Source organism: Eumetopias jubatus, unplaced genomic scaffold (genome assembly GCF_037043125.1).
Source record: "Eumetopias jubatus isolate StellerSeaLion01/CBP00866 unplaced genomic scaffold, mEumJub1_p1.0 scaffold_4, whole genome shotgun sequence".
NCBI classification, from domain to species: domain Eukaryota; kingdom Metazoa; phylum Chordata; class Mammalia; order Carnivora; family Otariidae; genus Eumetopias; species Eumetopias jubatus.
The window spans coordinates 112,629,701-112,640,833 of NW_028274810.1; the positions used below are offsets into that span (position 1 = coordinate 112,629,701).

Genomic DNA, 11,133 nt, shown 5'->3' on the forward strand with positions numbered 1-11,133 from the left:
GGCCAGAGGCCGGAAACCCAGGGAGGGTGGGCTGGCAGCCCCCATTCGCTTTGCCAGATCCCCCGAGTCGGGGTGGGGGACGGCGGGATCCCTCGGTGCTCCCCAGCACAGCAGCTGGCCTCCCACGGCCATGCTCACGCGCGGTTCTGTTCTGTCCTAACAGCTTCATTGGCCATTCCCTTGGCAACATCATCATCCGGTCGGTCCTCACGCGGCCCCGGTTTCGGTATTACCTCAACAAACTCCACACGTTCCTGTCACTGTCTGGACCTCACCTGGGGACGCTCTACAACAACAGCACGCTGGTTAGTACAGGTAAGGCTCCTCCAGGCCCGTCCTGCCTCGCGGTCCAATCCGGGCAGAGGGAAGGTGGAAGCCCAGCAGAGGTTCTTCCTGATGGAGTCTTGTGGCTGTGGAGGCTCTCCAAACATGGGACGCTGAGCAAAGAGAAAGAGGGCCTCTCCTGTGTGAGTCCAGTGATCAGACTAGATGCCACCCGAGATTTTGTCTGTGAACGGAAGGGTGATGCCCTGGGGTCCTGGCTGGATGAGATTGAGCAGGCACAGGAGTGGGGAGGAGAGAGCAGGGGTGTGTCGGGCTGCTCAGGCTGCTATAACGAATCGCCATGGACTGCGTGACCTGGAGACAACAGAAGTGTATTCCTCACAGCCTGGAGGAGGTCCTGCTTCATGGGTGACACCTTCGCTCCGCCCGTAGCAATGGGCTTTGAACCATGTCCCTGCCATGGCAAGCCTGTGACTGAGTTCTGACCCAGACACTTAGGGGATGACTCCGGCCAAGACATTTTCATCCCTATGCAACTTAGAATATTCTTATTTAAAAATAAGAATATTTTTAAAATGGAGTTAGTGTATGTATGTCTGCTTGTGTATATGTATGGATGCATTTATGATCTTTAGGTATATATATGTGTGTAGATATGCATATCTGTAAATGTATATATTATTTCTCTGTGTGTGTGTGTGTGTGTGTGTATGTGTGTGTGTGTATCAGAATTGTTGAAGATTAAGCAGGAGAAGGAAGGGAGAAGTTGACTAACATGTATGGGAGGTCAACCAGAGCCAGATTCTGTACTTCTTGCTGGAATGGAATGACATGGCCCGCAGCTTTGAGGCTCTCAAAATTTCCTCTGTCAGGCTGGGAACACCATGGAGAGTAAAGAAGCAAGGCTCAATGAATCTTGGACAACGAGCAGAATTTCTAAGAGAGTGAATGGTGGGACCAGTTTTTTGTGTAAAAGAAAATAGTATGTATAATAACATAGAAGCAGGCAACAGGTGGCTTTTTGTGACAGGAATATAGGCTGAGCTCGAGGGACAGGAGATGACCATGAAGTGCTCAGCCAGAGCCTGATGATGAAGGGCCTCCTGTGACGTGCTGGTCTCCGTAGGAGCACCACGGCTGGCAGATGGCAGCCCAGGGAGGGCGTCAGGTTTCATGGAATAACAACTAGTTTATTAAATCATACTCCTAACAAAGACTTCAGTGGTCCCCGATAGCCCCCAATCCATTAGGTGGCATCTGGGCCACCCCAGTAAGCTCCCACTCCCTGCCTGTCTCCCAGCCCCTGCACCCTGAACTTGCCTGACACCCAGGGCCGACTGGGCTGCTTGCCTTCCTCACTGAGGCGGGTCAGATCTCTTTGTCTGCCTTTAGGTTATTTTAAGGACATTATTTGAAACGTTGGCCATAACAAGTGGAAGACTGTTCCTTTGCCATTCTCTCTGTCCCCACAAACCAGGGAAGCCATCATTGGACAGAAACACATGAGTCAAACCACATCTAACTTTTTTCATACTTATAATCTTGTGACATGACAAAAAGAATTATATTGTATTCATTTCCTTGCATTTTTGTCACACTCACTTTTGTCGTGGTGACGCGATACTCATCAGCGTTGGTGCTGGCGTAACCAGGGTCAGGGATGGACTCTGAAGTGGAAGGTGTTTCAGTTTTTCTCCATGCTACACGGATCTGTAAGGAGTATCCATATATACGGCTCTGTATTTGGGATTGCTTCCTTAGGCTGGATTTATGAGAGGAGGTCGAATGGGTCAAAGGGTGCAGAAGTATCATGACTCCTAATACCAGTCACCATATCATTTTGCAGGATGATTTTATATCCCTGCCACAAGTACATCATAAAAATTTTCCTCTAACTTCCCGAGAATTTGCCGAAGTGCCTACTACTCTCTGATGTTAAAATTAACTAAAAATCACAGTTTCATATTAATCTCTCCCCAATTATTTTTGCTCTCTTTAGGTTATATTTTTGATTTTTGTTCTGTTCCATTTTGGTCTTTCTAGGCTTGTGGCTCATGCAGAAATTAAAGAAATCCGGGTCCCTTCTGCAGCTGACCTTCAGGGATAACGCCGATCTGCGCAAATGTTTCCTCTACCAACTAAGCCAGAAAACAGGTGAGTGCCTTCCTCCACGGCATGCTGCTGCGGTCACGAGTGTGAGCTGGAGGTGCAGCCCTGAGACCCAAAATCTCTCTACCACTGCATCGATGCACTCAGGGAAGGGTTTAGTCAGGAGGTGCAGCATGCACAGACTCTTCAGCTCATAGGGAGGCTGCCCCCGAACTCAGCTGCTCCCGAGAAGGGCGTCCCAGGTGTGCCAAGGTGTGCATAGAGACCATCTCTGCACACAGAAGCTATAGCCTCTACTTCCCACCAAGCTTTCAATGCCCTGATCACAAGCCCTGGGTCTGCGTGCCCACACACTGCTCTTTCTCAGGTACAGATCCACCCACAAAAAGGGCAGGTGCACACCATTCATTTAGATTGATGGTGCAGGGGGAGACGGGGGTCCTTCCCAGGCAGGGCTGAAGTCACACCTTCACCCACGCTGTGATGGCAAGTGCACAGGGGTGTTGGAGACCCTGCCTGTGTTGTGGGAATGAGCAGAGGGCAGCAGTGGTCTGAGTGTCCAGCCTCGGTCCCCTGTCACTGTCTCCATCATCTCATGAACACCACCCCTGCTGACACTCTGCGCCTCTCTGAACGTGAGACCCCAGGCAAGACCTTACCCAGTGTGTCTCTGTGCCAAGTTGAGCTTTCAGGACTCCCTCCAGGCGGAAAGGAGGGAGGAGGATTGGGCAGAGGGGAAGCTGGAGGGCAGTGTGGTCACCGCAGAGAGCTCAGGAGCTGGGGCGACCCCACAGACTAGGGTGAGGGGCTGGCTTCATAGCCTTGCCCTGAGTCTGCCAGTCACTGAGGCAGGCTGGGCCCCATCAGGTGGTCTTGGGAGGCCAGAGGTCCCACCGCGGTACAGGGGCACAGGGCTGAGGGCCGTGCAGGCAGAGGGCCTGGGGGCACACTGCAGTGTCTGTCTGCAGGCCTGTGCAGGGCTCTGAGGCCGCAGGTCCGCGCCGTGCTGTTCAGCGCCCCTGTCTCCAGCTGCAGGCAGGGAGGCGCGTTCAGGGGCCATTTTCCTCCCTCGGGGACAAGATGAGCACCGCAGTTAGGAGCTGTCCCCGTTGTTGAGAAGGAGGAGCAGAGTCCTCACTTTATTCCTTACGGACTCCTTAGCGCTTGCCACCCAGAAAGGCCCCTTTGTCACCTGCGTGCTGCTCCCCTCCCCCCGTCGAGAGGAGCTTGCCCCCGCGTCTCTTTAGCTTCTGTGGCCGAGGAGAACAGGGCTGCACCTTCTCTCCGAGATACAGAAGCTACACTGCAAAAGCAACAATATGCCCTGGCTAGCTGGTCTCCCCACCTTCCCCTCTCTGTGCTCCCTGTGCAGAGCTGGGGGTGCCCTAGTACCACCCGACCTGGTAACGAGCACCCTCCTGGCTCCTGCAGGTCTGCAGTATTTCAAAAATGTCGTGCTCGTGGCTTCTCCCCAAGATCGCTATGTGCCATTTCATTCAGCCAGGATCGAAATGTGTAAAACTGCCCTCAAAGACAGACACACAGGTAAGCCACATTTAATTATTTTTTAATTTTTATTTTTTTACGGACTTCCTGATTTAAAAAGCATAAGTAAATTCGAGAAATTGCCAGTGCCTACGAGGGCACAGGGGATGGCCCCCCTGGCACACCCGGAGCTCTTCTCCAGATCCCGCCGGCCCCCTTCTGCTGCGGCTTCACCTGCGCCCCCCTCCCCCCAGGGCCCGTGTATGCGGAGATGATCAACAACCTCCTGCGCCCCCTGGTGGACGCCAAGGACTGCACTTTAATCCGGCACAACGTGTTCCACGCTCTGCCCAACACTGCCAACGCCCTGATCGGCCGAGCCGCGCACATCGCCGTGCTGGACTCCGAGCTCTTCCTGGAGAAGTTCTTCCTGGTGGCGGGGCTCAACTACTTCAAGTAGCGGCGGGGGGCGGGGGGGCCGCGGAGGCTTAGCGACCCCTGAGCGCGCTTTAGCCTGGACCTCCTTCGCAGCCCTCTGCCACTCCAGGCGGAACCAGGAGAGGCAGGTGCTGAGGCCAGGATGGGGGTGGGGTGGGGTGGGGTGGGGTGGGGGGGTGGGGCCGGCCGTCCCAGGTGCTTCTGTTTCGGAGGAGATTTGGGAAAGCTGAACCCGTCCACGGTAGTGTCACCTGGCGAGACATTGCCCGAACGTGTCGGCCACCTGGAGTCTCTTTCAAGATGCTTTCTAGGAGAAATATGACAAAATAAAGAAACAGAATCCTTGGGGTCGGTGAGCCCACCTTTTCCCCCACCGCGGGCTCACCTAGTCCGCTCCAGTTTCCCCAGATCTGTCCGGTATGTTCCTAGCTCATAAGCTTTATCATTCTGATTAAATTAAGTGCATACAAGCATTTCAGAACTCAGGTGAACCTCTGTGTGGAAGTGGGACATATTCGTGTAAATATAACCCTTAATAGATTCCAATGTGCCACTTGCTTAAGACAACGTGATGCCCACACGATCATTCTCTCTCATGTTTTCTCAACAAGCGGCAAAGGAATGCTTTGTACACTCCAATCCTAGTTCATGAACAGCAACGGGTGGGGCGATTTAAGGTGTTGGGGGAGAAAGGTGATACTCCTGGTAAATAAATGCAGGGTTGTTACAAAGGAAAACAACCTAGAGGGAACGTGGTGAACCCTGTTGCTTCACCTGCTCCTCCGCACTGTCTAGGCAGTTCCGTGGCCCACAAGTTATTTTTGTGAATGCTTAAATCTCTGTCTGTCCTTGGGGAAAACGGACTCAGATTAAATTTAGCAGAAGGGGGCACTGAGATGGATGCACAGGCTGATAGGAAGCTCCTGCTGGTATTCTTCCAAAGAAATGCTACGTTAGCATTTGATGCAATTGCAAAAAAAAAAATAAATACAAATAAAACCATTAACGTGACCAGCTGCTTCTCCTCTCCGTGGAAGGAGAAACATCTAAACGGAGGAGTGCTGGATTAAACCTCAGGGGAGCTCTAAGAAGGTGCTGGCTATCTTTCAATAGAAATGTCTTCTTGCCTTAGGAAAATAAAGGGCTAGGAGAGGTCACCATTGATAAAAACCAATAAACAGCAGGGACAACAGTGAGATCAGAGAGGAGGACCACAGCCAGATGGAGGACCCAGCTTAAATTGTTACCGGTAAGTCACTTAAGGGGAGTTTTGAAAATTGCCAGTCTATTTGATAGGGTCCCAGACTCCACTCTTGGCCTAAAGGAAGCCTGGAGAATCACCTAGTCACACTGAAGGAAGTCGCAAACCAGGACAGGAGGGATGACTAACACAGGAGACCCATCTGCAGGAGGTAGAAGCTCCTGTTTCTGCAAAACCCCCTTCTCATGTGTTTCGGAAACTCCTCTGGGACCAGATTCCTGGTCCCAGCGCCTGGACCATGACCTTCGCTCACCAGTGCCATGGTCCTAAAACCAAGTAAATCTTGGCTCATCTGAGAATTGTAGTACTCCCACGTTAACAGTGTGACTTTGCAAAACAAAGGCAGACCGTGAGAAACCAGTCCAGGTACATACGCAGCTTCGCAGGACAGGAGACCCATGGGTTTCTCGTGAAAGAAGGCGGGGGTGGAGATGAATGAGCCTCAGAGGCAGACTCGCACACAGTGGAGTTAGGGTTTCTCTGTGGGTCTCCTGTGAACTTTCATTATATCCTAGGCTTCACCCGTATGGGACCAGTAAGTCCCGTGGGTCTTTTTCCAAGTTCCCGCTGGACAGAGACTGGTTACTCATGAACAGGACCGATCTGCAGGATAACCCACCAGGAATCGGGTCCTGCGGTGGAGCCCATGATGTGTTTCCTGGTCTAGACGCATGTTTGTGCTCAGCGCAGGACCATAGGTTTGTGGCAACTTCTCCTTTTTGGCCACATGAGAAGCCCTGCCCCTCCGATGAGAGCATTTCATTTTGTGTTTCCGATACCCATCAGCAAAGTTTGTCATTCCCTGGTCATTTGCAAGACCATGTAGCCAGTGGTTATGGAGCCAGGGTGAATCCAATGACCATCGTCTTTTCCAATAACCAGATGCCATTTTTAACTTCAATATGCTGTCTGGACATAGTGAGAACTCATGGCAATAAACGTCCAGCTGCATGGTGTGCCCCTTTTTTATAGGGGTGATCTGCTGTCTTTGTAAACCCTCTCTGGCCTCTGAGCATCCAATCTATTGTGTAGAAAGTACATCTCTATATTGTAAATAAGAGTGTCCAGTGTTGCGTGTCATGCCTCATTTGAAAAGGCTTTTTTATGTCTCTTTCTAATGAAGTATAGATATCTAATATATATATACATAAATATATATATATAAAATGTAAAACAGGGACATTATATTATTTATTATAAAAATTATAAACAAAATGCCTGCCAAGATAATGGTCTAGTATGTTTTCATTCTTAGCATCATTTTTGTTTCTTGTTTTTACGGTTGATTAAGTTTCTCAGAAGTAGTTAGAAATGAAGATTGCTACTCCTGAGATCAATTGGAATCCGTTGTTCACAAGCCAAATAGAGCCAAGAAGTAGATGGGAACCAAAAGTCCCCTGGGGGCCAAACTCATACCTCGATGGCAGGGTGAAGGCGCTGGAGGGCTCTGAGCCCGGGGAGAGGCTGCAGAGTGGAGAGGCTCCTGCTTGCACCCACAGTCCACAGGTGTCTGCCAAGCGACTTCCCTCCATGCCTGGTGAGAGCACAGGGATCGAAGGTGCAGTCCCTGCCCTCAAAGAGCTCAAGGGAGAGGCAACCTTGTGATGAAGGAGGGCTTTGGCAAGGCAGTTCGTTCGTTCATTCATTCATTCATTCATTCTTTCATTCAGCAAATCTGTATGGAGGGTCTGCCGTGCCAGGGATGGACAGGTCAGATTGAGCAGCTCGCTGTCTGGTCAAATGGGAAGGCGAAGGAGGTCAGCACCACCCAGAGGTCGGGATCAGAGTGTGCTCAGAGGAGGGTCACCCAGCCCGCGCTGGAGATGGGTGGTGTCTGAAGAGGTCTCTGCAAGAGAGGACATCTACGCCCAGACACCAGGTCCCAGTCAGGGCGGGCCTGGCGAACGTGGGTGACAGGGAACCCCTGGACAGGGAACAGAATGACTGAGAGCCTCGAGGAGGGAGGGCCGGACCTCCGGCACACTGGACAGGTGGATGGAGACCGTGCTGGGGTCAGAGCGACAGGGCAGAGGTGTGAGAGCTCAGCCTCCCTGTGAGACTCTGAGGAGGAGGTTCCCCTCGTTCACACTAGTAGGAGAATGTCCTCTCAGCAGCAGGTCTCCGCCAACTCCCTGCGTCCACGTCCTTCCCCCGGGTTAGCTCATAAGACAGACCCGACCTTCTGTCTGGGGACCAGCCCAGGGCCACGCATGCCCGCCCCCACTCACTTCCGATGACACTATAGACATGTCTTCCCCGCTTCTCACGGAGAAAAGCCAGAGCAAGGGCCATCACATACACAGCCACGAAGAGGGAATGGCCATTTGGTTAAAATTATTGCAATTAGCACGATTGTTACTATTTTCTTATTTTTTTATTTTTCTTTCTGAGCATGGAAGCCATCAGGTGAGATGCCTGCAGGGGTGTTTGGGGTGACCGCACTAACTGCTCTTGATCATGTGTGTACCTGGGCGAGGAACCTGCTTCTCCATTGACAGCTGGGCAGTCTGCAGTCCCAGCAGGTTGAAGTGACGTGCTCAAAGCTACGGTCCCTCATTCAGTCACGGACATTCCCTCACAGCCGGCCAAGAGCCGGGGATCGGTCCCAAAGCAAAAGCAAATAGGCAGACCGTTGATGGAGAATGCATGAGACGGGTAGGGAGCGCGCAGAAAGTCACGGGCATGGTGAGATGGCAAAGGCCAGGTTCGGAAGGAGCCGTGAGAGGAGCCCATGGGGTTTGCAGAGGGGCCAACGCAGTGGGCGAATGGGAGGGAACAAACTAGAAATGGTAGCGTGTGACCCAGGTTTTCCTGTGAAGAATAAACACGTGAAAATGCTAGGATGGGACAGAGTATTTGGTGAGCCCTCGTTTGTGTGAGATGGTGGCACCTCTCCAAGACACACCCATTGAATTGAAAGTCTGCTCGAAGGTATTTGAAAGCCCCCAGACATAATTCTCACTTCTCTTTTGCTGTGTGGCTTGTTTGGGTTTCGTGAAGTATCCTTCTGAGCATCAGCAATAACAAGGGAGGCTCCGTACAGTCGCGCGGGTTGTGTAAAAAAGAATGGCGATGAGACATAGAGGAAGAGTTGTGCTTGCTTACCTTGTTCTTGCAAGGTATCCATTCCAACACCCTTAGGGAGGATGTGTGTCAGTCTGTAACGGGTTGAGCCAAGCACCATAAGCTAACATCTGGACCAGTTTCATGTCTTTGTTTCCTATTTTTTTCATTTGCTTATTCTTCCCATGCTTTATTGAGCATCTATTTTGTGCTTGGTACTGTACTAGACTAAAGAGCTGGTACCATAAATCACATAATCCTAAACAGGATCTGGAAGGATAATGACATTTAATGTTTTATTTTTAACTGTTAGTTGTGAAATGAAAGCCATGGGACTTCAGCATCGTAAGGGGAGCATTGCATGTTTAATCCAGACTCTGTCTGATGGGGGTTAGCATCTTGAGCTTTGCTCTTCCAACCTCTGCTTATCCATACGGGGCTCCATTCACATACCACAAAGCAGGAGTGCACTGCAGTGACATTACAAAGTCTTTATGTGTCCCTTCCTCCTTTCCTTTTTTTTTTTTTTTTTTTATTTCTGTTACTTTTTCTTTACCCTTTTTTGGCTTTAACCATAGTACCTCAGCATTATGCATAATGCTAGAGATGTCTCAGTAGAAAGCACCATTGAAAACCTTTGTAAGCAGAGCTGAGCCCTTCCCACATCTTTTCATGTGGAATGGTGGTAATATGCTCTCCTTTCCAGTGGGCTAAACTCTGTACACCAATTTAATTTTAGGGACTAGGGCCCCAGTGCCTTCTGTCACACAAAGGAACGTCCCCAGTATGTAGAGCTGGACTTCTGGACCAAATGGGAATGTGTGGATGCCACTGGGTCATGCTTTGTTAATCTCTAAAACAGGTTGTTTCCCATATTTGTAAAGTACAGAATGTGTTTTTGTTTTCATTTCATGGAAGTGGTTATGATTATATGGCTTTGAAATAGTCCTCAGACTCAAGCCTTCTTGGTTCATCACGGATTCAGAGCTTGTGGAGGTAAACCTCGGCTCTCACATGCCTCCTTTTTAACAAATGAAGGAGCAAAGGAATAGAAACAGCACGTAATGCTCAACTTCAGTTGGCGAGGTCTTCTGCATGTATGATTTCATTTCATCTTTAAAAGCCGCACAGCAGGGGCACCTGGGTAGCTCAGTTGGTTAAGAGTTGGACTCTTGATGACGGCTCAGGTCGTGATCGCAGGGTCGTGAGATCGAGCCCTGCGTCAGGCTCCTCGCTCCTCACAGAATCCGCTTGAGCTTCTCCCTCTCTCTGCCCCTCCCCCTGCTCGCACGTTCCCGTTCTCTCTCCCTCTCTCTCTCTCAAATAAATAAATAAATCTTAAAAAAAAAAAAAAGCCACATAGCACACAAACAATGCTGGTACAAGGCAAGTAACTTGATGAAGGTCACAGAGTTTCACAAGGGTGGAATCCAGGTTTGTTCCCTGAACCTCCCATTTTATCTGTTAGGCTATGATTCCTCCAAACTAGAGAAGTTCATAAATCATGAAAGTCACACATCTTGTTCAAATCCATGCCAGGTTGTCTTCATCATCTAAACCACAACCTCGTGAGCTTTCTAGGATAACACATTGCTATACGAGAGACACTTTCATAACCAGCAATCAGATGGCAGAAGACATAATTCCATGACAAAGGTGGTTTTGGAAAGCATGGTCAGGAAGCATGGTCCAGCGGCTGACTGGCCGTCTGTGCTCCTCAATCACTGCATCTCAAGGCTCTCTTAGCCCTGCTAGCCCGAAGCCACTTTCCGTCAACCACGATGCCTCCCCTTCCACAGCTGCTCCTGACCACTTCCATTTACACCTCCTGCCTCTTTCTGCTGCTCCCACATTGGAATATCCATCCAGGAATCAATCCCCTGTGCTGTGAGCTTCAAGCATGCACTAAACGCTTCGTGGCCCGTACATTCCGGCTTCGGGATGAGTCTGGGCTCCTTGTCCCGCCATCAGAGACAAGTCTTCTTAGGGTTCCAGGAACCAGTCCTTTCTCACTGTGGCAATGTTGCATCTGTCCTTGTAGGTCTCCCCCATGCGTTCACGTAGTTTTTGAGAGAGGGAGCCATGTATTCATGATCAGTGTTCCCTGCTGCTCTTCCCGTTGCCTGGCACAGAGTTGGGGTTCAGCAAGTATTTTCTGGGAGGGTCAGTTCCTCTTTGAGAGCTCACATTTTGTTCTCCCCCATAGCTGATTCTGATGCAGGAAGGGTTTGACCTGTGTCCATGTTTCCCCTGTAACCTTCTGAATCTGCCAGAGGCAAGTAGTTTCATGAGATCAGGTATGATACTGGGAGGTGTTTAAATGGGAAGAGCCGTGGTACCCCCGAGGCGTGCTTTGAAACCAGTGGGGATAGGGTCAAGTTTCCTTAGTTGTGAAATAGATCTGGAAGTACTTAGAGAGTTGGGGGGTACGTACAGATGAAAGAGGGAAAAATAGAGGGTCTGGAACAGTGCCTGTGTAGAGCAGGTGTTTT

At 50.4% G+C, this 11,133-nt stretch overlaps 1 protein-coding gene across 1 annotated transcript in view; it reads left to right on the top strand.

Annotated features, from left to right (window-relative positions):
- FAM135B (family with sequence similarity 135 member B) overlaps nucleotides 1-4,339 on the top strand; it is a 173,432-nt gene extending 169,093 nt beyond the window's left edge. The window contains exons 16-19 of the mRNA XM_028105680.1: nucleotides 164-315; nucleotides 2,329-2,439; nucleotides 3,826-3,939; nucleotides 4,134-4,339. Of these exons, the coding sequence (XP_027961481.1) occupies nucleotides 164-315; nucleotides 2,329-2,439; nucleotides 3,826-3,939; nucleotides 4,134-4,339 (583 nt within the window). The remainder of the gene's footprint in view (nucleotides 1-163; nucleotides 316-2,328; nucleotides 2,440-3,825; nucleotides 3,940-4,133) is intronic.
- Nucleotides 4,340-11,133: the final 6,794 nt, after the last annotated feature.